Here is a 27,137-nt window from a genome sequence, read left to right as displayed (position 1 = left end):
ACACAGGTCAAGAAGAACAGGGATATAAGTAGAAACAATTATTGTAGATGAAGAGGTTGTTGACAATACAGGTGACAAGACTGTTAGGGATCCATGAAAGGAGAGATTTCTGCATTTATTGGATACCATAGCACAAGGACAATCCTCAGCCGAACAAAGAACACGAGAACAAAATCAGCCGATGGATATTTTAATACAAATGATGCCTAGGCAGCTGGTTATAAATGTGAGTGTAGGTGGTTATAATGCTGGAGATGCAGGTTGGAATAATACAGGAAATAGTACTGGCAATAATCCAGGTAATAATGGAGACAATAATGGGGTATATAATAGGCAAATGGATGGAGTAACAGAGGTTGATAATTTTGAGCGTGTACCTAGAACAACGAGAACAGTATGCTTGAGACCTATTGCACCTATGTTTCCTCCCCGATTTCAAACTCAGCAAGGATATGGGCCGCGGATTACTTAGTTGCAGGCTCATTTTGGGAGAGATTGGGAAAGTGGTGGAGAAGAGTTCATTGCAGCCATTACTTCCAGAGAGTACATGGATGTGCAGCTGAAACACATGCCTTAGACAAGTGGTAGGAGACAGCACATTGTTTTGCAAAAGAAAGTAAACTTTCTTTACTTCATTTTGATAGATTTGGTAGGATGATTGCCAGTACATGGGTACAAAAGGTGGATATTTATTTTCAGCTGAACCCAATGCCCAAAGAAGAGGCCATTAAATTTGCGGCGTTACATTTGGATGGTCTAGTAGATGAGTGGTGTCATAATGGCATGGTCACCTTGGCCATGACCAGTTTACTTTCTGTTGGGTGGATATTTTGCAACCGACAGTTTTGGGTAAAAATCCAGTCGCAAAATAGGATGGCCAGCCACAACGTGTGAGACAGAGTCTCTCCTCCCTTAAAGGGAAGGCTCCCCCTTCTCACCGTAGGATGAATCTCTAACTACACTTCTATCAAGAGCTGAAAACAGTGATATTTATAAATCTTTACTAACTCAAACGCTAGCTAAAAATGTACCGGTTTGGCTCTAAGTCTGGTCCTACTTCTATATGAAAAGCTTTACAATTAGGGCACAAAGACTCCTAAAAGTAAGAATACTTAGCTATTTTGAGAAGTAAGAAGAAAATATAAGTTACAGACAAAGCTTCTAGCTATACACTTTCACAATTGCTCCTAGTCAAAGCTCTAGCTTCAATTGCTTCTTAACTCCTTTCTATTCAATTCACGAGATAGAATTACCAATAACACAAGATAACATGAATCAAAGACAACTCGGATGAATTATAGACAAAGCTTACAATTCACACAAATAACAATCTCACTCAATCAAAGTTAAGTCTGAAATGCTCTTTTGTATTCACTTTCTCTCAAAATAGTGCTTACATAAACAAAGTTTTGTTTGGCACAATTTCTCCAGAGCTCTCTTGCATAAAGATAATTATGATTTTACAATGAGGGGCACTCCTTTATATAGGCACCGGAGTTGAGAAAAAGATGGAGGAAAAAGTGGGAGCAACTCAACCAACTTTGACCTAGTCTAACTATAGGAGAAAATAAAAGGTTACATGCAACTGCACATGCAACTCGCATTACATCTTTTTACATACATGTAACTCACATTGCATGTAATTATGCTTTTTCATGTAATACATTCTTTACAACTACTAACAAGAAATAAAAACAAAACAACAATTTCAAAGATTGTTTCCTAGTGCCTTGAATTTGATGATGATGTCACACATTGTGGGAAGATCAACAATTTCCATGGTCTTCGATATGACTTCTACTCTCACTGCATTTGCATATGCTGATTGCACAACTTTGGAATTTGTTGCTGTAGTATCTAACAAGTGTTTTGTGAAGGAGTTATACAAAACAAACTTGTTCATCGTATGTGAACCAAAATTTTCGGAATCTACATCAGCATTGATCCTGGTGGTATATTCTGAATCTACTATCTCTACTGCACTAAGATTATCAAATTCATCAATAACATGACATCCCATCTGTTCCAAATTACCAGTAACGCTTGTTTCAACTGCTTAACAATCTCCAAAGGCCACCTGCAATTTTGTGATCAACTTCCTTAATGTCTCCTTGTAACCAATGAGCCCTTGAAATCTGAAGAACATTTCACATGACGGAAGAATGTCACATGAAACCAAGGCATCCAAATCGAACTTCACCATTTCATCCCAATCATCAAGGATTTCCTTCAAGTTATCTGCTTCTTGAGTCAAAGAAGAAATTAAGTTTTGCTCCATTTCATTCATCTCTTTGACACGCTTAAGAACTGCAAATGTCTCTATGATAGCTCGAACTCCTTCAGAAATGATTTCCTGTATCCAATACTTGGCCGCTTCAATCAGCTTTCTCTCTTTAGATGTTTGAGACATAACAACAACATTCTGAGAAGATTGTTTCTGGATAACCTCATTCAAACAAGAGATCTCCTATTTCAACCGATTCTTCTTTTCCCAAAGCTCATGATTGCTTTTTGATACATTGGCCTATGCATCTTGCAAACAACCCAAATGTGATTGCTTTCCAACTTCAACCTTAGTAAACTTGTAGTCAGAATAAGTAAGTTTAGCAACAAATTTATCTACCAGAGGCTCAACAACCTTAACAAATTTGGTTTTATTAGAATCAACCAAAATTCTGGAAACAATCTTATCTTTCAAAGATTTGAATTTATTCTTCTTAATTGGAAGATTGTCAGGAGGAACAACCACTTTCCTTCTCTTTGTTGTTATTTTACTCAACCATGTAGGCAGGCTGAAACTTTCATTTGTAGAAGCAGACATAGTTGGGGAACATTGACTTTGATCTAGATTGTATATCCGTAGTGATTGAGCAAGATTTAGTTTGTACCACTAAAGGCATAGGAACATGTTGAGAAGACTTCGTCATGAAAAGTTCAAATCCTGTAAAAAATGTATCGAGTTGGGATACTTGACCATTGGTAAGAGTTGGAAAAGTTTTAAACACATCTGCTAAGTGATCATATTGTTCATGTGCAAGGACGCAAGGAGCAGCAGAAGAAATAGGAAGAGTCATCATATTAACGTTCGAGACTGGAATGGAAGGAGTGAAAACAGTGGAAAATGAATCCACATCATCATCAACTTCATGCAAAAAGGGTTCTTCATGTATAGAAGACGTACAGGCTTGCATAGGCTTTGGAGGAGATATGATCATGATTTCCCCTTCTTCATCTGAATGACCTTTATCAGATTATGTTTCCAATTCTTTTTCTGATTCTGCTACTGATTCTTGAATTGGCTCAGGAACTTGAGATGATTTTGTTCCTTTTCCACCCTTCAATGTGAATTTGAGGGAACCCTTGGCATTAGAAAATGAGGCACCATCTTTCCCTGCAATCTCCTGTTGTGATTTCTTGCCAGGAGGACGAAAACTTCACAATCCAAGCCCATCTTAGGATTTACTCTTTTAAGGCCTTTACTTTTCTACCAATTATTGGTGTTTACTAGGATGGATTGAAATCTGTTCATGATAGATGTACCTTCCTTTTGTTGCCATTGGATAGAAAAAGGGCATTTCTTATCAAAACCGGCTTGATAAAACTTTGGATCAAGGATGTCGCCATCATCTTCAACTTGAAAATTTGAAGGGATTTCCAATAGATTAAGATCAATTACCTACTACAAGGTTAATCTGTAGTAATCCATCTTCATGAGGTCAAGTTCTGTTGTCATATCTATCTACATGTCTTCGATGCGATGAACATGAGTGTAGGCTCTTTTCATCTGAGAATTCATCTTTCGATAGTCAAAATGAAATCTGGCCTTGAACTTCTTGAAGGTAATCAACTGCAACTTTGCTTCCATATTCTTTGCTTTAGGCACAAAAATGATTGAATAATTGCCAATAGCCAAAGGCTTAGTTGAGGTTATGCCAAATGCAGGCCTATGTGAAGCATGTTGATCACTCTGCACGTCCATAAGTTGTCTAGCTAGCTCCATCAGGATGATTTGATCTGTAGCATCCCTAGGTAAGTTATACGGCTCTCCCTTAAAATATCCAACTCTCAAGTATGTGAAAGTGGGAAACTGAAGAAAAATACAGCCGTATTGGTTCACCTTCTCCCATGTTGGATCAAATACTCTTTTGCTAGACAACTGCTTATGAAACAAGCATTGAAAATTTCCGGAGAACGCATCTTGGACTCTTCTGTAGTGGAACATACTATTTGCCAAAGTGATTTGGTCGTAGTAATCCGAAATAGGAACTTGAAGACGATCTCCTTAGGTAGAAAGACTAGAGAAAGATCGCATGGCAACATCAATGTAAACTAGATAAAAGTTCATGTAGAAAGGTATTGATGTTCCCACATTGCATATTTGCTGGCAAAGTGTAGTATTGATAAGTTCTCTCCAAAAGATGCGTTTTTTATTCTCCATAATTTAAAACATAAACTTATACCCATTGTTCAAAATTAGTAGAATCTTTAAGGCCACAAATCCGACTGAGAAGGACGATGAGATCCTTATACTCTTATTTCAAATTTGACTGATGAACAGTCTTTGGCCATCTGGAGAAATTGCTTCTTTTATTGTCTAACCAGTAAAGGTTGACATACTTTTGATAATTACTCTTTTGCTCATTCGAACTGGCCAATGATGATCCTTTAGTCAAATCAGCACATTCTGATTTATGCGAAACCTTGAAGATTTGTTCTATAACCTCAGGATCTAGGCCAATGATAACCTTGCCGTCAGCATCTTTGATAGTTTTTGTCTTGGGAGTAAACCGCCATGCACATCTATAAATGAAGTCAAGTTCTATAGCTGCCATAGGAAACGTAGATACCAATTGAATGTTGCTTCTCCTAATGCGCTTCATTTCATGACTAGCTGGAGCTTCTACTCTTTGTAGAAAATCAGCCACATCCACATGACCAATCTTTGTGTCCAATATGTTATCCAAAATAGATATGACTGAAGAACGAGCTGCATGAGCCAATTTTTTATCATATTGATATTTCATTTTGCCTTTGGATTATTATTGCGAGGACATATCTTGTGCTTGCGCTGCAACAGAAAATTCCCAAAACATAAATACATCATCATAAGGAATCTCCATACAAGTGAATTCTGGATTAGCAGTGAAGATTTGAAAATGGATTGGGGACTTCACAAATCTGTCAAAATGAGTTCAAAGAGAAAGCATATGCATATGCAATGGAATGAAAAGCGGAATGGAGCGAATGGAAAGCGTAATGCAAGTGAGAAAATGGAAAATGAAATGAAGTGGAATGAACTGAGAATGTGTTAAGGTGAAATGCATGGGAATGCGTGCAAATGAAAATTGTCGATTTCCAAAGTGACATAGCATTTTCAAGGCATTATTAAATGAAAAATGAGTACATGTAAATGCAACATGTAATGGGAGGTGGAGGGTGAAATGAGATGCGAATGCAGGTGAAGAGTACACTTCACATGTATGTGCTAATGAAGGTCAAGATGGAAAGCATGGAAGGATGCAGAAACATGTATTTGCTCACAAAAGCGCAAATGCATATGAAGGGATGGAAATAGAAAATTGAAGTGAGATAATGAGTTTTATAGTCACTTTTGGTGAAAAGGAGAAGTCAAAGTACATGGGAAGTGAAAATGACATGTTTTTGACTTTCCAAAATGTTACTTTTAATCAAAATCAGACCTTTTTGATGCAATTACACGTAAGACATTTTGTGTAATTGTGTTGTGCGAATGGAAGCGGAAAGTAAGATGGGTGAAAGTGGAAGTGGAAAATGGGATTACATGCATATGCGGATGGCGAATGAGATAAAAAACATGTAATTGCATTTCGTTGAGTGAGGGATGAGGTGTTGTGACATAGAATAGAAAGTGGAATATGATGATGCTTTCGCATGTAATGAAGCAACAAGAAGTTCCACGGAAATAACTAGTAATTTCTCCAAGCGGAGAAAACTGGCAAGCAAGCACAAAGCACAAAACACAAAAGAAACAATGTACCTTCGGAAAATAACTCAAATATGCCAAGATGCAATGCACTTCAAAACTCAAATTCGAAATTGGGACTTGGGAAATATCCAAAAATATGAAAATGAATAAAAACTTAATATTTAAAGGAAAAATACACTTTTCATTGCAAAGATTTTCACAAATGACAACCATCAAGTAATTTCAAACATAAAATCAACAAGATAAGCACAAATTAAATAGCAAGGAAGAAGTCTACTTACATGAAGATTAAGTGGCAAATATGAAGGAAAAAGATGCTCCAATGTTTGAAAAATTCTCCAAAAATATTAAGAGCTTTTTTAACATTGCAAATTTGAATGGGAGAGGGCAGCAAACAAGGAGTTCTTGTTAGAAGATGCCAAAACGTGCCCTAAAAACACTCCAAGATCCAACATTTTTGAATGTTCATGCTTGCAAGAGGTTTTTGGCAAAAACATTTTTTCTTCATGTTGCAAGATCGAAACGTTTTGATCATTAAACATCAAAACGTGAACTACAATGCAATATAATCCCCAAAATATGCCAAATCAATTTGGTTGAGAGGAAAAACATGCATTCATAATGGATTTTTTTGCAAATTTCTTCAAAACGTGATTCATTATGAAGCTTTCAAAATCATTTTTGAGTTAAATGAATCCATTTTAGAAGCAAGAGAAATCATTGCCATCCAAAATCGTCTCCAATGGAACAAATCCCATGCGTATCCATTGAGAAAATCTTAAGTTATCACAAAAAATGGAGGTATTTGGAGTTTTCTTCAAAAATGTGCCCTAGGATTGAGCTCCAAAACGCAATTTTCAGCATGTTAAATCCATTCTTGATGTAAGGAAACTCATTGCCAAGTAAAAATGCCTTCAATGGAGAAGATTTCATGCAAATCCACCAAGTAAATCTCTCACAATGAGCAAAATCAGGTTCTCGGGGAGCAAATGCATGAATTCTTTCAAAATCGGACTTTTTGGAGGGCATAACACATTTCAAAACATGCTTTTGATCAAAATCAGACCTTCTTGGGTGCATGCCATGTTTTAAAATATGAAATAAGCTAAAATCGGACCTTTTTGGGTGCATAGCATCTTTTGAAATATGCATCCAAGAAAAATCAGACCTTTTGGAGAAGAATGCATATTTTAAAATGCAACTCACCTTTTGGATGTTTAGACATAAAAACTTCACTTTTCATGTCATAGCATCAAAAAAGTCCAATTATGATGAACTTTTGATTTAATGACATCAAAAAGGTCCACCGAAGTAAACTTTATATGCGTTGGCATGTAAAAAGTCCACTTTTGATGGATTTTACATGTTACTGCATATAAAATGTCCACTTATGAAGACTTTAAGTTATTTAATTCATTTAAAATTATAAAAATGTTACAAAATGGGTCATAAACAATAATTTTTTATCATATTATGAAATATAATAAATAAACATGATTTCAAAGTAATAGTTAAATAAGCTTTTGATTTTTAAAACCAAAAATTAAAATGAAATTATATAGTTATATAGTCAGTTTAAGTGAAAATTTAAAAAACAACTCAACTTAAAATTATAACATAAAGTGCACTAGAATCACTTTAAGTTATAAATTTAAAGTAAAAGTAACTTAAAAACATAACAAAAAGTGAATATAATGTTATATTTTTCAAAAAGTGAATGTCAAATTGAAACTATAGCATCATATTTTTAATTCGTGTTGTTGCACCTAAAATGTCCACTTTTGAGGCACTAAATCGGGCATAAATCTTGACTGACAACTCCGATTGATCTCTAAGTTAGACCGAATCAAAGGGAAAAATGAAAGGCATGATATGAGGAAAACCAAAGGACTAAAAACAAGCAAGTGCAAACTCAAAAGCAAAGAACAGACTGTGAAGGCTTGAAAATCAAGCAAAGGTTCGACAAAAAGCAAAACAAAAAAGACTTGACGAAGGCCTTCAGTAAAACAATTTGATATTTGAATTAAAATGGATCGATCAATCAACATTAAACAATTAAATATCAAATTCAAGTTTAGAGAAATGCGAAACTAGCTTGGAAAAGTTTCATGCTATTACTAACATTTTGTGGTGACAAAATGCAGGACAACACTTTCTATATTTATTTCACCAAGATGTTAATTGAATGTTTTGATAGGAACCCTGTATTGTACTTTAAAGAATTACCTCAACTTAGACAGTGGGTTTCAATAGATACTTTCATTGTAGAGTTTCAGAGACTCACTTTTGGTCACAAATATCTCTCAGAGGAGGTTCTCTTCGAGGAGGTTATTGGTATTATTCATCGATGGACTTACAAAGCCTCCAGAGTGATGGATTAGGGGTCTAAATCTAGCCACCTTTCAAGAAGCCTATAAAAAGGCTAGACACATGGAGCCTTGATCTTCTATGAACAAATTTCATTCCAAGGCATCCACTTCAAAGAAAGATAAGGACAACAAAATTCCTTAGAAAGACGTCCGATCTAAAAATGAAACAATGAGGTGAGACAATGATCAACTTTATGATTTAAGGAGAAATAAATTATGCTTCCAATTTAGAGAACCATGAGACCTATCTCAAAAATGCCCTATAAAGGCCAAGGCAGCCCAAACAGAGTATTTCTTAGCAGACGAATCAATTTCAGAGGATGAAGGTTGACTTTGGGATGTTTGTCACTGATGTCAAAAACGATGATATGATATGCTTGATGATGTTTCAGATGTTTGTCATTGATATGATATGTTAATGATATGCGTGATGATGATTCAGGTCAGTTTATGGTTATTTGCAGATATAGTTGATTATATGATTTGATCAAATGTGATAAAAGGTTTATTCAAAATGATATTATGGTAAATATAATGATTCTAATTTTCATAATGGTTTATTCAGTAACAATGCTGTCATAGTCTATTCAAGTGCTACACTAGGTTCAAGAACTTCCTGTCGTAAACAGGGACTGTTTCTGTTCAGCTGCTACAAGAGGTTCGAGAACTTCCTGTCACAAAAAAGGACTCTTTACAAAAAGTAGAAAAAAGGTTTTTTTTTTTATTTAATTCGATTTGGAATAATCTTACTACATGTAGCAAAACCATCAAAACTGTTTTAATTAGAAGAAATTTTATTTTGGTGAGTAATGATTTAAATGGTTTCAATCAAATGCAATCGATTTCAAATCAGTTTGAATCAGTTTTCATGAACAGATTTGTTGATGATTATAAATAAGTTTGACATAATGAAATCAGTGTGTGATGGAGAATGCATATGGATAAGAAGGTATATTTGCAGAAATCTTATCGTGTGTGAAGGGATATATGAAAGAAACTTGCTGAGTTTTTAAATGACTGCCGGAGGATGTATGAAAAGTTGCTGAGTAACAAGAAGGGTTCTAAAAGTTTTTTGTTGCAGATTTCAAGATTATCAGAGACAAATTAGAAGATTAAAAAGAAAAGGAGAGTTTACTAACAAATTCTGATTGTTCATTAGGTTTTAATATTTGTGATTTATGTTTCTTTGTGATATTGCTATCAAGATTTAACTGTGTAGTTTTTGAGTCAAACTCATTGACCCATGTTTAATGAGTAGTGATTCAATATGAATCCATCTCTCATGAGAATAAATGGAACACTGGATCCAAGTGATGCTCATAGAGGTGAAGTACCCGGACTTCCCAGGAGGTCACCCGTCCCAGTACTACTCCAGCTTGAGCACGCTTAAATATGGAGTTTCCTCCATGGCTAAACCCAGTCTGCTTGCTACCCCATTTACAAAACCTTCACCAAGTGTTGTGCCTTATGAATCATTCATTAGAAAGCCCCTTAAGCTCATCAATTGATAAGTAGGAGATAAATTCCATAGCAAGTCAAATTGTAATATTGCGATCAGGATTTAACTGTGTAGTTTTTGAGTCAAACTCATTGACCCATGTTTCATGAGTAGTGATTCAACACGAATCCAAAGTTTCTTTGCCAAACTTTTATTATAACATTTACAGATGACATCTTCGAAAGTTTATTAAGTTTGAATCAGATTATTTGTAGACAATAAATTATTGATTCATGTCAAGTTATGTCTCAAAGTTCAAAGTATACTGCAGCATGACCGAACACAAGATTATAGTGTTTATGATTCTGATATTTATGGTCATCCTATCCAGATATGTCTGATTTGCAGCAGTCTGATAATGGGAATATGGTTGGAAGAGATATGTGTTAAGTTGGTGATACATGTTTGGTTGTGTTAAAAGTGATTATGATACAGACAGATCTCTTGAATATTGGCGAAGGTTGAAAAATGATTATTAATGTAACTTGATCAGATTTGAGAGTATGAAGAAATATGCAGGTTTGAAACAATACTGACAATTTATAAAGATTTGTGAATCGATAAAGTATGCTCATTATTGATGAAGTGTTTTGAACAATGAAGATGTTGTCTTCTTATGATCAGTTTGTGTGAATACGTTATTGAATTTCTGATATTGCAGATGTGGGCAGTGGGTATTTAACAGTGTTGAATTATTGATCAGATTTGAGTTCATGTGTAGATTTGGTTTTTGTTGTTCATTGTTACTGATAGTTTTTCTATAGGAACTTTGGTTGCTACAGGAGCTTCGAAGATATCATGTGTAAATTTTTTGTGTGTCATACTCATGTTATGTGCAGATGTTTGACAGGATTTGAAATACAGACTTCGGTATTTGATTAATGTTGTATGTTTCGCATGTTTGTCTTGATCAATACATATGAAGAGCTTTACAGCAGATGTAAATGTATGGAAAGCAGAGTATTCCTCTATACTAAAAATGTTATTCTTATTGTATATTGAGGAAGTGAGTGCTTCTACAAGCTTCGCTATGTGAGGCAAAGGAAATGCTAGGTGAGGCTGTTTGGCTATGGGAGGCCTAATGTATGATATGTGAGGCAAATTCGCTAAGTGAGGCATAATAAAAGGATTTGAGAAAAGTGGTTTTGACCCCAAGGGGTTTATCACTATAAACAAGGTGTCTATGATCTAAATGTGTATCTTATTTTTTTTTCTTTATCTTGTATCTAAATCACATATATCTATTAAGGATAAAAGTAATCATTGCATATACATCATTGATTTAAAGATAAATGTTGAATTTTTTTATAGATCACTGCCCCCCCTACCCCCCTCGCAGTGATCCTGGTATTTTAACAGAGGAGATACAATCTGATTCGGAGGACAAGGAGACAAAACCCTCAGAAGGTGAATTAAGGGATGGGAAAACAATTGTGTGACTCCCTGGTGATGACCAAGCAATAACATTTAGAGTGAGGAGCATGATATAGGGGTAAGGGATGATTACTTTGGTTGATACATGTGTACACATAATTTCATATCAGAAGTTGGGTTTAAGAGAACGAGACTCCATACAGAGGGACACAAGGGCTTTAGAGTGATAGTAGGCAGTGGACATACACTACATAGCACTCGTGTGATTGAAATGCACTTGCGGAAGGGGGAGTATCACATGGTTGGGAAATTTTTTGTTGTTAACATGGAGGACTATGATTGCATTCTTGGCATGACTTGGATGGAGTCACTTCATGAGTTCACTTTCAATCTTTGACATAATGGATTTGAAATTTTAACATCAAGGTACGAAGGTAGTAATTAGAGCGCTATCAGATGGGGAGCTTAAGGTGTTGTTGCTTAAACAGATGGGGAGGTTGATACAACATGACCAAGTGTAGTGGGCACCAGGGATTGTGGTGATGCTAGAGGAGAGTGCGCACTAGAAACATGATTAATTCCCACAGATTTATTAGCTTTCTCTCAAGTCAGTCTAATGCTGATGTGGAGGGACGTCAATACGAGTTTCTAGGACAGTAAAAAAGGGCCTTAATTTGGGGATGATAGAGAACAAGGGGATTAGGGGTTGGGGGGAGGGCTGCTGCATACTATACATTTAGAACATGAAATGATAGGTATGAAATGACGTTTCAGTAAAACATAGCGAACTAAAATACTTGCACTTAGCAAAGCTGCAACATGAACCAAAATCATTGAACAATCAACATACTAACATAGTACGTACCCAATAGTAACATTCATAAATCAAGATTCAAATAGAAATCCAAATTATCAGCAAATAGGATTTATATTAGTTTTATCAAATATCAATTATATTATAATGAAAAGATGATTAAAATGAGTAGCATCATGCATGATATGAATCATTATCAATACCAAATTGAGTACAAAATCATGTCAAAATGAGAAAATATAGTGATTGGAAGCCTCTAGTCATTCCCCAAGCCAAAGTACTCATCATTGACTCCTCACGCTAAAGTTCTGCTAAAGGAACACCAACCAACACTACATTTGTTTCTGTTGCAATCTCATCCTCATCAATATAAGAAGATCTTTTGGCTCTACATCCCATCATGCTGCTATTTTCTCTTTGTAAATGTGTGTTTTGCAATCAATGATATGTAATAATGTGTACAACTTTTAGCTTCTCCTCTCTCTTAGAGGTAAATTTGTTCCTCTTAAAGTGGATCAAGCACCTAAGCACCTAAACACCCAAGTAGAGGTAATTTTGTTCCTCTTAATAGAGTAGATGAAACAACCAAGCACACAAGCATCCAAGCAAGAGATTCCTAGTGTGCTGTGGGAATCCCACGAAGGATTGGCAGGAGGAAATATGGGGATAGACGCCACAGCTAAAAAGGTAGTCTTGGGAGGGCTATGGTGTGGATGCCACGCAGAGGGTAATGGGTTGTGACATATGCCAAAGAACGGGGAAACCATTGGAAAGAGATTTCATGCCTTTATTTCCCTCACAATCTCAAGAACTATTTGAAAGGTGGGGATTGGATTTTGTGGGTCCCCTAAGGGCGAGTTCGATGAGGCAATTTTATGTTATAGTAGCCATGAAATACCTCACAAAGTGGGTGGAAGCAAGGGCACTTCCAGACCACAACTTTGAGTACGTCCAGATTCTTGTAAGAGAAGATTGTCACCAGATTCGGAATACCAATCTTCATCACTAGTGCTAGAGGTGTACATTTTGTAAATTTGGTGGTACGAGACATGACCAATGAATTCTGCATATTCCATAACCTATCCAGCTCGTACTACCCACTTGTGAATGGACAGGCCGAACCCTCCAATCAAAGTTTAGTATCTGTCCTTTATAAAACTTGTGGGGTGGAGTATGACAACTGGGAAGAGAGGCTACCTATAGTACTTTGGGCCTACCGAACCATGTACGAGGCAACTATAGGACATACACCATTTTAGATGATGTACTACCAGGAAGTAGTAGTGCTAGCCGAGTTCATGGTACAAATCCTTAGGGTGGCAACAAAGAATAGATGGGGGGAGGAGGATAACTTGAAGGAACACCTAAATAATCTCATAAAATTGAAAGAGAGGCAAATGACAACCAAGTGGGCGACAAATGTGGCACAATGCCAGAGAAAATTTTGCTACGACAAACACCTTCAAAAAATAAATTTTCGACGAGGGTAGTTGTTTCTAAAGAATAATGGTCATAATAGAATTAAACCAAGGAAGTTCAAAATTCGTTGGCTTGGTCATATAAGACCAAGGAAATCGATAGTAATGGGGTAGTGAAATTGGCAACATTAGATGATAGACCTATCAAAGAAGCAGTATATATGTCCAAAGTAAAAATGAATCAAGAAAGAACTTGTAATACAAAAGAGATCAATATGTTGCGATATGCTACCAAAGGAGACAAGACGATCTACCAAGACATAGGAACTAAAGAAGATGCAATCATCAGAGAGGAACCATACAAACAAGACAATGAATGAAATAGACCCGTCATGGACCCAAAGGAACAGATGGTCAGGAAAAGGGTGGAGGGAATAGCAATCCAAAGGGTTCATAAGTATCTCACAAACACCTTATTTAGCCCCTCTGTACTATGGATAAGAATTAGTCGCTACTGAAGATTGAAAAGGATGGTCCACTATCCCTCGCCATGTTACGTATAGAATCGATAATGTTGACTCTACTGTCCTACAGGGAGGGGGTGATGAAGGATGGCCTAGCTAGATTCTCTACGTGACAGCCGCCGCTAAGATTCCCTGCATGCAGGGTGGTTGGATCGACCGGTTGCCTTGTCTCCTTCCACCTAGAATTGCCTATCAAATTGTGGGGGCAACAAGGGAAGGATGGGAGGATATGTGGCTTACAATATCGACGAGGAAGCAAAAGAGAAATAAGAGCATCTGCTATTAGGGAAAGATGCAACATAGGAAGATGCGAAAGAAATTGATGTAGAGAAGTATGGTACAACATTCAAAACACTCCTAAAGGCAATAGTTAAAATAGAAGACATGTTCACCTGTGAAGGAGATGACTATGTTAATGAAGTAATTGAAAAATGCCACCGAAGATAAAGCACCTTACAAAGAAAGGGCGAATGCACTATGGCGTGTAATCCCCAACCTAGCAGAGTCACCAATAGTGGAAGAAGAGAAGGCCACCTAGTACCAAAAGAATGGTGGGAGGTATATAGATGACAATTACAAGGGTGTGGGACCTGGTCCTCTGGTAGATAAAATCTTTGGCTTGGAATATTTAGGAACTTGTTTTGAGAACAAATGCTACCAGCCCTATCTGGGTACTTGTATATGGTAGTATGATTCCGGGCTGAAAATGAGAGAAATAGAAAAGAGGGAGAAACAAAGGCATATACAGGAGGAATGACATGGGAAGGAATTAAAGATAGAAACAACGAGCACAAAATGAAATGAGGTACAACACTCAACCAAATTAAAATGTAGGATACAAATCTCATTAATGAAGCTAATTAATGGAAAAGTGAGAAAAAGAGGAGGGAAAAGTCAAGGAGTGGCCTGAAATATTAAGGTGCCAATACATTGTATGGACACACGAGTGAAGGTTACCATAAAAATGTACGAAAGACAGTGGAAGAGGACATCGCATGACTGTACGAGCAAAAGGAGAGAAGAAGCACCGTATGAATGCACAAACAAATTGGAAGAAGCATGTACAACAAGGGAAGCTTGTACAAACATATGACTAGGCAAAGGACATGGCGTACAAACAAGCGAGGTCCGTACATAGATTCAAGTAAGCTAGAGGAAGCCATACGTACGAACGCAAGTGCATGTGGGGACGAAAGCGTACTAAAAGAGGAGGTTTGAATGGACATAGGGCCAGAAGGGATTTGCGTGCAAGAGGGAGGGTCGTACACATGAATTGTGTCAAGATTACATAGCATATTAAAAATTTCAAGGAAATCGGGAGAATATATAAGATGGTGAAAATCAGATTTGGTAACCATAGCAAGGAAGCACTTGAAGTAAATCAAGAATAGAGGAAAAAAAGGCCAAAGCTACCGAAAAAAATAAGAGCAAGGGAAAATCATTAGAAATCTCTGTTGTCAGTATTACATTTGAAGGATTGTTGGAACAGAATGTAGGAATTGGTGTCAAGGGACAAATGACCAACATCCGTTCAAGGTTGCTCTGAAAAAAGAAGAGGTAAACAAAATTGTTCTCATGCCTAGTTTTGATTTAAAGAAATTTGAACTAGTATTAAAAACCTTGGCAAACAGATACAACAAAAAGAGCCACAAGTCCAGTAAATATATGCAACAGGATGTGGTAGTTTCATACGCGCCCAAGGATTTCACTAAGGTATTTGGAGTGTCGAATAGAGGGCACCAGGCTACCAAACCCCCCAAAATGACTATAGAAGAAAAGAGACAGTTAGTAGATTTGGTATGCAAGGAGAACCTGATAGAGGAACAATGGGATGGTATTTGGAACAATAGAGGAATTAAGAAAACTCTCATTGTAAATGTAGAGTGGAGGAGCATTGTGGACTTAATAAAGAGAAAATTAACACGAGGAAGATGAACCTTAGAAATTGCCATTTCTATGTTACCCTAGATAAATGGGCTATACTATGGTAGGGTTTACAATTGGGCCCAATTATTTTCAGATAGAACAAAGGAATTTCTTCTACTAAAGCACAAGACATTTTACATGCTGCACCATGGTATAGCTTTGTTTGTGGAGGCATTACGATTACAAGTGCCACTTGAATATTGGGGAAAATGTGTTGCAACAAACATAGTAGAGCCCTATCAGCCCACCATGTTCTATTGGTTGCATTTGGATGCCATGACACTAGGAAGTATAGAACCCCACGAAAAAGGCAAGACATGACACAACCGTTGATATGTAGGGCATACAAGAAGAAGAACGCAACGCCGAAGAGGAAGAAGAAATATTAGTTGATGAACTCAGGGAATCTAACTGGAATGAAGGGGAAGAATACCACACTTCTAGAATGACAAGGGAAGAAGTGTTAGAAGACATAGAAATGGTGCACTTGGTAGAGGGGCCGCTTCTAGAGAAATTAAGTATTATGTAGAAAACTACAAGCACGAAGCAAGATCACACACACAACAGGGATTCCACCTGTACAAAAGGAGAGGTCATATGTACAAACCAAGGCTGTATGGATAAGGGTCGTACGTGTACAATCTCCAAGGACGGTAGCCAAGGCCATACGAGCATGAGAGATGCGTCCTTGCGTACAAAGAACGATAGCTGTACAAGCACCAAAAGGGAATATCGTATGACCACAAAAAACGGGTCGTACAACATGCACAGAGAGGGAAGGTTGTACAACAAGCACATGGAGTTATACACCTGAGAAAGGAGCAAATAGTGAACCAACCTTTCCTAATTGGGGAAAGGGAGCGAAGAGAATAAATTTTGCACCCTCTCAGATTTCATCCATGGGTCATTTGGTACTAGTAGGCAGATTACCAAATACAAAGGTATTGGATTTGAGGAGCACTAATGGTACTAGCCACAGAGTATGGATTTTCTATTAGACTAGCAATGAGAAAAGGAACAACACCACCACCATCACCTTGTGTTCTCACCCCCTCCCCCAACTCAAGAGTCGACAGACTGGCCACAAGAACAACAAGACCTTGGTACGATAGACAAGGAGGCAGATAATTTACTTGCCAAATTATGACAAAAACTGAAGGATTAATTGCATTGACAAAATTATTGTTTGTCCTGGATGTGGAGAGACATCAGGCAGTTGGGAATTTTCTTGGTGACTGTGGAAATGATATTGTATTGCCAACTATTCTGGAATGTCTTGAGGTCAGCAATACATATATGTTTTCATGTATTTGTGAGTTTTAAATTGATAATCAAATTGTTAATTTTTGTAGTTGTAGGAGGTATCCTAATTACTTGGACAGTGCTCTTTACAAGTGTTTGGAAATGTGAAAAGACATGCAACATGCAAAGAGACGTGGGTTTTGAAATATGAAGTCTTGTATTTAGAAAAGGAAGAGATGTTTGGTTATTATACAAGGAGTCTCTCAATTCAAGATATATTTGATTGCTTTGTGTGATAAGTATTATATTTAGTTAGAAGCATTGTTTCTTTAATAAAAGAGATATGTCTTTGGTGTGGCTGTGTTTTTCTCCTTAAGTTGGAGGATTTTCCTGTCGTTGGTAGAAATTGTGTATTAGCCAACGGGTCCCTTTGGAAAGGTTCTTGTTATGTAGCCGACGGGTCCCTTTGGGAAGGTTCTTGTTATGTAGCGACATGTTGTATGTGGCCGACGGACTCCTTCGAGAAAGTTCTTCAGAAAGTATTTATACCCCCTTCGGGAAGCATTGTAATGATGGGATCATTGAAACATAATGTAATGTTTTGGCCTATGCGAATAATATAAGGAGTTCTGCTATTCATATCGATTGTCTGTGCGTTTATTTCTTTACCCAGTACGGTATACATTTCCTGGGATAATTTTTGTCTTTTTGTGTCTCAGTGTTCTTTATTTTATTAATTGCTGATTATCTTTATTTCTAGGCAAACCATTAACATCGTATCAAAGTGGGTTAGGTAACAACAAATAAGGGATTTTGTCTTTGTTGAGTTTTAGCCTAGAAATCAGATAAACAACATTGAGGAAAACATAAAGCAGATACAAAATACACTAGAAAAGATGCAAGAGACACACATAAACATCTTGGGAAAACCCTTCTAGAATGAAGGGAAAAATCCAGCCACACAAACAAAAGATCTTTTGTTGATTAAAAAAATGTTCGAGATAGAATGCCTTTTGCTAGATGTGATATATATAACATAAGAGAGATTCTTCACTGTACACTGGAAGTTCTCTTGAAATTTTCAACAATACAACTCTTTATTACAAATACAACTATTCGCATTTTCATGCCTTAATGCAGGATGAATGACACGTCATTGTATTTAATATGACAATTATCATAAACGTCCTCTTCAGCCGAAGCTGTCTATAATGTAATTAACACCCAGAGATAAAGATTTCTATCGCAATTACAAACTCCAATACTCCATAGCAAGAGATAAATCTTTAGCTGAACAGTTACACAAGGCTGCAACCAAAATGTTAATGATAAAATCTAATCACATAGATCCTATAAATTTCATGGAATCGCTCAACATAAAAATCTTGCAAGAAACATAAACAATTTTTATCATGATATTCTCATGGAATCTCTCAACATGACCCTAAGAGAACAACATTCTTATTGTTAATAATTATGGAATCGTTCAACATTATAGTCTTATAACAATTACTCATAATCATGGATTCACTCAACATGATGGACTTGTAAGAATCACAGCTAAGCCTTTAATTACGGATTCTCTCCACGTGAATTGTCATGGAATCACTCAACATGACATCCAACTCACATCACGGATTCTCTCAATGTGATGTCATCATGGATTCTCTCCACTTGATGGTCACTCCTAGAGTGAAAGAGTTATCATAGTTGATTCTTACAATCTTATATATTCACACAAGAATAGAAATAGGCATAACAAAACCAAGACTTAGTTCCAATTAAGTCTCAAATACCACAAGCATTGCAAGCGTATATGAGAATGAAGGGTATACCATAAGCACACCCTCTTAATTATGAAGCCTCCCTCTGAAGCTAAAATCTCCCTGTAAAGCTGACCATCTCCCTCTTACATAAAACAACCAATTGATTTTTTTCTTGCATCCTACAACGAAGAGAGATAAAATATCAATTAGTCATAGATACCAATATAATAGCAACTCTATTTATGTATCGAGAATGCATAATCAATAACTACTTATCTTTATGCTGATGTCAAACAAAGTCCAAAACAAATATGGAATCCCTTCATAGTAAGATACCAACACGAAGTCTTTAAAGAGTTCTGGTTTCTTCTTGAAACATGCAGATTTCATTTCCATAGTTTAATCTCTAACCTGATCTCCCATTACACATCTTGCTCCCAACTCGACACAGTACCTTAAAACAAAAAAATCGCGACTAATACAGTATCAGCTTGTTATTCTATTTGTATAATTTCATAGACGTCAAAATTTTAGTGCCAGATTTATGGTCTTTCTATTGACTCTACAATAGTCCCTCTCAAGGGCCCAATACAAAAATGATAGAAAGAACACAAATCTTGATTAAGCAATTACACAAGAACATAGCTCTCCAAAAGACATGAACATGCACCTAGCTTAGAATGTATAAGAAAAAATCTAAGTTTTACTCGAATACACACTCAGACATACAACTCAAGAATAAACTAGAATAAAATAATCATCAGATGAGAATCACTGTTGGAAACAAATAGGGGAATATCTCCAGGTTATCAAGCAAGCATCCAAAAAATTATTCTGCCAAAAAGTAGTAGAAAATTCCTATGGTAGATGCAACATTGAAGTAGATATGAGTTGGTTGGTTAGCACACCAAAATGGGTAGCAAAAATTCCACTTTATTTGATGATCTTGAATTTGATATGGAGAGGTGAAATAGTTTTCCTTGATTCATTGTGATGAATAGCCATTTGGGCCTTAATGCACAAGGAGAATATGAACCTATCTACACTGCAACTTTGCACAAACGAACACCTTGAAATCTGCTCCCTCTGATAGAGCTATACAAAAAAATAGCAAACGCTGGAAGTGAAAATAGCACCTAGCGATGACAAATGAAAGTGCAAAGAGCAAAAAGTATAATTTGATAGATTAAACTTCCTTTACTTCTCGGGTTGAAAGACAAAAATAGAGCCAATGTGGCAAGGAAAAATAAATAGTGGAAGCCACGATCATCATCAAAGAAAGAAAAATATCAATTGCCAAAGAAAATGCGTTAGTCTTAACCGACGACAAAAAAAGAACAATAAACAATGAAATGCATAGGAACGAAAAATAAATAATAATAAACTCCATTCATCGATTGCCAAGGGGAAAACTTCAATTTTACTCATACGGGAAAATTACCACCACTTGCAAAGAGATCAGTCTTGAATCTTGTTATGACATACTAGACCAATATCAAGAAAACGTTCGCATGATTTCAGCACACATGTCTTATAATAAATGCATGAATGGACTTAACGTTTACATCTCATGTTAACATTACAGAATATTGCAGATGCTTGATATCTACAGACTCACAAAATTGAAAAAAGAGACTACAAAAGACAAAATACTAAAAAGAAGAGACACAAAACATAAACTAAAGTCGAAATGGGTCATACACGACTTTAGATACACATACCCATTGCCTTTGGTCAAATGGCGGACACGATCACTTCCCATCAAGAATAGAATATGAAGGGGCTCCACTGAGAATCGGCTCCAAGCAAGAATAAATACAATTTATATTTATACCACAAAAGAGAAATAGGAATATGAAAGCACTATAAAATCAAGGATGCTACATAAGATGAAGTACACTAGCGGCATCATATCCACATGATTTGAATGATGTAGAATGCACACTAACACCACATTGCTCCTCTTGAGTGCGGGAGCTAGAAATGACAATACAAAGCAAGAATCAAATCGACCAATAATATATAAGAAGAGACATGGATACAAAATCGAAGCTATGATAGCATCGACACTGTAATGCTTAAAGATTGTCTACAAAATAGCAATCTAAAAAGAGATACACATGCATAAAGAAACAAAACCTTAAATTCCTTTGTTGCTGATATGTTAACTAGGCTCTGACACCATGTTGAGTTTTTAGCCCAAAAATCAGATAAACAAGATTGAGCAAACCATATGCTGGGAAAACCCTTCTAGAATGAAGAAACTCAGGCACACCAACAAAATATCTTCTTTTATTGATAAAAAATTGTTCGAGATACAATGCCTTTCGCTAGATGTGATATATATAACATAAGAGAGACTCTACACTATACATTGGAAGGTCTCTTGAAATTTCAAACAATATAACTCTTTATTACAAATTCAACTCTTCATATTTTCATGCCTTAATGCAAGATAAATGACATGTCATTGTATTTAATATTACAATGATCATAAACGTCCTTTTCAGCTGAAGGTGACTATCATGGAATTAACGCCCAGAGATAAAGATTTCTATCGCAGCTACAAACTCCAACACTCTTGTTCATTATTTCGTGTATATGTTACAGATTGCAATGAGTATTTTGTTGGCAATCTGTATGTGTTGAATTCAGTGGTAGCAGTGAGATAGATCTTACTGTGTTGATTGTTTCTGCAATTTCTGGTTACATTTGATGTCTTCTGTGTCCTATTCGAGTTCCTCATACTGCTGCTGAGTGAAGTCTGCTCGTCTATCAATTTTGTAATGAGTTTCTTGTTATTTTGAACTCTTGTTTGTTCTTCTTCAATTCTGTTTGAACGTTATATATTGGCACAATATATTTATGGTCTCGTGTGCTGTTGGCATCCAGTTCATTCCCATTATTTATTTTGCCTTACTGGATTCCATGTAAATAATGATTTGGTGTCACCTCCGCTAGGTCTACATGGAAGTCTAATGTTTCAAATATGGTGTGTTTGTATCGGCTTGGCTTCGTTTCTTCTTCCTCTTGTCATTTTTCCTTCCTTCATTGATTTTTTGCTTTTATTGACTCAATTTTGATAATGTTGGTTCTTATGTAGAGGTGAATTTTCTCTTGTAATAGAATCACCTTTTGGTTGTATTGTGAGTAATTGATGCCTATTATTTAGGTGTCTTTTCATACGAGATGATTCAATTCAGGAGCTCAACATTTTTTTGTCATCTGGTGTTGTTTATCATATGAAGCATATAACTAGTGTAACCCAGGTGTGTGCACCCGGGTCAAAAACCTGAAGCACCCGGTACATGTATGCACTTGGTACGGGTGCGTCACGCATCCGAGTACCCCTGTTGGCCGAAAATGCGCCGCCACACCTTGGCTGCACAAGTTGAGCACTTGAGTGGTTCGCGGGTGCTCGAGTGTGTTGCGGGTGCTCGGGTGCGGGGGTGCTCCTAGGGTGCTTGCGAGGTGCGGCCGACTGAATGGTCCAAATAGTTTAAAATTTTTTTTTTTTCTCTTCTTCTTTAATTTATTTTTTATGCATGCTTAGAGAGCACTTGGGATGATTCCATTTTCATTATTGACATTTTTTCATTTTGTTGATTGTACTCACTTTGATATGGCTATGATACATTATTTCATTTCACTGTTTCATGCCATTTGGCTCATTGTCATCATGAGCATCTTTATGATATATCATATATGATATTCATATTTGAACAATGAATTTTGAATCTTGCATCTTGAACTAAGTTAATTTCAATTTGTTAAATGGTCATTGGTAATGGTTATGAAGTTTCATGTTTCAAGCTTGAACTTATGGTTTGTGAATCACATTTCAATTTTCTCTATTCAACTATATTTGGTATGTTATATAATATATTGAAGTATCATTTCATAATTAGCATTTTCAGTCATATACATTATATATTATGCAACCACCTCCCCCTCCACACACCCCCCCACACTCCCCCGCCTGCCAACCCCCCCGGCCGCACCCCCACTGTCCTCCCACCATCCCCAAATTGAGGCCATTTTTTCCCGCACCTAAAACTCGTCCCGATGTCCGGCCACAGCGTTGCACCCCCACAGCAGGGTAATATTGCATATAATTGAGTCTTACTATCGAAAGGGTGATGGTATTGTAAATGTTTTCTTAGCTGTGTATGAGCAACTTTTAAATATTTTTTAGCTGTGTATGAGCAAATTTTAATTTTTGTAGCTCTTTATATGTGGGATGTTTTTGAAGTCGTTGCTAAGCATTATACATTTGATTGAGCTCACTCCAATACCAATGTTGCCTATTAGATCGTTATCGCTGCTTGATGACTCACTCTTTATTTCATGCATCTCTATATTATGGCTTCATTATGTTTAGCAAGTGCTATGATCATCATATGAATGTTGTTCTGTGTTTATTGTTCAATATTGTTAAAAGAGATCATTGTGTATCGATCCATAGTTGTGTGTGCTGAGATTCTTTTCGAGGAAGATTAGACTACAAAAAGATAAGTATTCTATGATTATACCTTTGAATATTGATCATGAATTTTTGTTACATCATTGGGAATAATATACACTTTTAAGACTGATCTCTATATTTCTCTTCATGATAGGTTGATTTCATGAATTATTATTAATCTCTCTTGATTGCAGGATGAATCTAGAAGCAATGGGATGATGAGAAATGAACATGGGGAGTCTGCTTGCAGTCATGGGACTGAATTGGTGATCCATATCTTCATTAAAGAGAATCATATACAGGTTGTTATTATGATTGTTTTCTTTGAAGAAGAACAAATGATATTCAGAGGGAGACTATGCAGCTATAGGAATCAAATTCAGAGGGAGCTTGCATGACAGAGGGAGAAGGCCTAACTCTTTTGCAAGCTTGTGTGACAGTGTGACTGCTAAAGCTCTTTGTTTGGTCAACTTGTAATCAATTCTCTTATTGTGATAATCAAAGGAGTAAGAATGCTGCTCCTGTTGAGAGGGAGTCCTCGTTGAGAGAATATCAACCATTCTTACACACGTTAATGAGTTCTTTTCTACGAGACAAATTCGAGGTGAAATCCCTTGTTCCACCCTTTGCAAGTAGGTATGGTGGATCCAACCTTTGTGAGTTGGCATGGTGGAGATACATTCTTTTATGGAGAAGTCTAAGGTGAAAGCTCTCGTTCCACCCTCTACAAGTAGGTATGGTGGATCCACCCTTTGTGAGTAGGCATGGTGGAATGCATGTGTGAAACTCCATGACTTAGTTTTTCTATTTCTTCATCCTTTGGGAGTTGCCATGGTGAATATCATGCTGAGATGTCAATATCATATTGAGAAAATCTGTGATAAAGCTTTGTTGATGTCACACATGGGTGTAGCCACTGTGTTTGCAAGATGTCATGAAATTTGCAAAATGATATTTCCTTTGCTGAGAGGGAGTGTTGATGTTTGTAGTTGCAGGAGTTATCCTGATTACTCGTGTGGTGCTTTTTCATATACACATGTTTGGAAATTTGAAAACACATGCAACATGCCAAGAGACATGCAGTTGGAAATATTAACAGACTTGCATTTGGAAAAATGAGGAGACATCGGTTATGATATGAAGAGTCTCAATTCAAGAATATATGATTGCTTTGTGTGATAAGTATTGTATTCAGTTAGAATCACTGTTTCTTTAATAAAAGAGATTTTTTTTTTTGGTATGGCTGGGTTTTTCCCCTTGGAGGGTTTCCCTAGAAGAATCGTTGTGTCTTGGTGTTCTCTATTTTGTTTATTGCTGTTTATCTTTATTTCTGGGCAAAACGTTAACACAAACAAATATGCATTTTGATTTTAATTGCAGAAATTAGTCTTGATGTCAGTACATAAGGATCTTACAATTCTATATTGTATTCGCATACCTGCATTTGAAGCAAATTGAAACCTGTAAATACTTAGTCCTTCAAGTAAACTGGAACACAATCCTGTAAACTATTTTACTTAACTAACATTAGTTCAAAACACGAAGATGGCAAACAAATTTGGTTACAAAACAAGGGTAGCACACTACAGTATGCATCACAGTTTCTTCTATTTATTTTAATTTTACTTTTATATTGTGCTTTTGTGGATTTTTTTGAAAGCCAGTCTTATTTCTACTGTTCTGGAAAATGAATTTGCTATGAGATCATATAATAAATAAATTTATCTTTAGTTTCTTTTTTGTTTTCTGTATGACAGGTATGTCCTGGGTATTGATGAAGCAGAGGCATTTTCTGAACGTTTAAAGAGGGAACTACTTGCTTTGGAGGCGGCAAATGTGTATGCTATTTTGGAGAGTGAACCTTTAGTTGAAGAAGTAAGTGTGAATGCTTGGAAAACATTATGTAGTAAATCTTCTTTCAATGATGTGAAAATTATTGGCTTTTTTATTTGTTAGTGTATTATGGAGCTCAAGCCTGGAGAAATTCAATGAAATGGTTATTAATTAAGATTCTATGGATAGTTTCTAATAGTTTACTGAACTTTTTGTTTCTTTTTCTTGATCTGTATTTTGAAGGACTGTTAACATGATTTGTGACATGTTTTCAGGTTTTACAAAGTCTTGACTCAGCTATGGTTTGTGTAGAAGACATGGATGAATGGCTTAGCATCTTTAATGTGAAGTTGAGGCATATGAGGGAAGATATTGAATCGGTAGGGTAATTAATGTTTCCGACATTTGGTGTTGAAGCTCCATCACCATTTTTATATGTATTTGCAAACATTACTAGTATAAAACAAACAGTTTTGCACTATCATTTTTTGTTCTATTTAGTAAGATTTTTCATCCTCCTTCAGTATGAAAGGTTATCAGGTGATGCTCAAACCTCTGTTCAGAGGTAAATATTTATGAAATATAGTGTGAAAATAATGAGTTCTTGGTTCCATTTTTCCTATGGTGAAACAAGGGAGTCCATTATTGAGATTTTAGTTTGGCATCTATTCTTTCAATACTTTCTCCATGTTTTTCTGAATCATCTCTATCATCTCTATCACTTTAGTTATCAACCAGAGACATCTGGTTTGTAAGGACAAGATATAAATATTATCCCAGGATTGGGTAGGCAGTCAACAAACATTTTGCATGGAAGTGTGACCATGGGATGAAATACTCTATGCAGTATGGATGAATAATAATGCTATATTGAACTAAATGGGGTTCATGTATTATTGATTGTATTGCAATGACTGTGTGATGTTTATGTTGTGACTGAGCATTATCATCTTTAGTTATGGACACATTAGATCTCAGCATGTTCAAACAAGCTATAGATCTGATTGGCTTAGGTGGCACATTATATCTGGTCGCCGATCACTGTCAGGGCAATGGTTGGTCATCAATCTTAATGAAAAGTGACCCAGTTTTAGAACCAGAGATGTTTATAGGAAAGTCTAGACTATTAGACTTTTTAACTGTTAGAAACTGCTTTGGTTGGCTTCAAAATGAGCAACTGCAGAACTACTTTTGTGTCTGATTTGTTTGCTATCTCTGTATTTCTTTTAGTCAATTGTTTTCAAGGTTATTTGTTGTGCTGTTTTAATTTTAAAATTAGCTTTAAAATGTCTGAAACTTTTGAGTTTGTCTTGTAAACCTAGATTCATTTCTATAATTCACTCTAAAATATTTTTTTCTTGAAATTTTATGGAATTATGATTATTCTTATTTGTGATGGAATCTGTAGTTGGAAATCCTGTGATTATTTGGGTAAAAGTATTGATGCTCTTGTATTGAAAATCTGTAGAGGTATTTGCTTTCCTCACTTGGAATGGTCTATTCTTCAAATATTTAAGAAATTTACTATTATTGTTGAAATCCCAGATCTAGGGAAAGGTAGGTGGTCTCACATAGAAGTGGGAAATTTGTGCTATTGTTTAGATTGAAAGCCCATATTTGTATTCCTTCACCTATAATTTTTCTTGTAAATGTTGCTTTCATTTTGATGAATGTCGTTTGTCATCCAAAGAGTCATTATGTAATTCTCCTCTCCAATGTTCTTGGATGTCCAACTTGCTGGTTTCAACAGTGTCATTGCGTACCCAACAAAAGGTTCTTACCAATGCATCAGACAAGATGTAAATTTGCCGAAGACATAGAAAAGTGACTTGCTTTTCCATTTGGGCCCAAAAATTAACCGAGAAAAGTTCTCAAAGTGTGTTCTTTGTGAGTGAGCCAAATTTTAAGTGGCGAGAGTTCCTTTTGGCATGCACTTGACCTTG

The 27,137-nt window shown here is 36.2% G+C and overlaps 1 protein-coding gene across 2 annotated transcripts in view; it reads left to right on the top strand.

Annotated features, from left to right (window-relative positions):
• LOC149563657 (exocyst complex component SEC3A-like) overlaps positions 1-27,137 on the top strand; it is a 324,907-nt gene that overhangs the window by 125,299 nt on the left and 172,471 nt on the right. For both annotated transcript variants that reach the window (XM_089826818.1, XM_089826819.1), the window contains exons 8-9: positions 25,119-25,236; positions 25,470-25,574. In XM_089826818.1, the coding sequence (XP_089682944.1) occupies positions 25,119-25,236; positions 25,470-25,574 (223 nt within the window). The remainder of the gene's footprint in view (positions 1-25,118; positions 25,237-25,469; positions 25,575-27,137) is intronic.

The sequence above is a fragment of the Cupressus sempervirens genome, chromosome 4 (assembly GCF_028749045.1).
Source record: "Cupressus sempervirens isolate cs-2001-9-10 chromosome 4, ASM2874904v1, whole genome shotgun sequence".
NCBI classification, from domain to species: Eukaryota; Viridiplantae; Streptophyta; class Pinopsida; order Cupressales; family Cupressaceae; genus Cupressus; species Cupressus sempervirens.
Note: the sequence above shows the minus strand (reverse complement) of the source record. Positions and strands in the feature narration are given on the sequence as shown.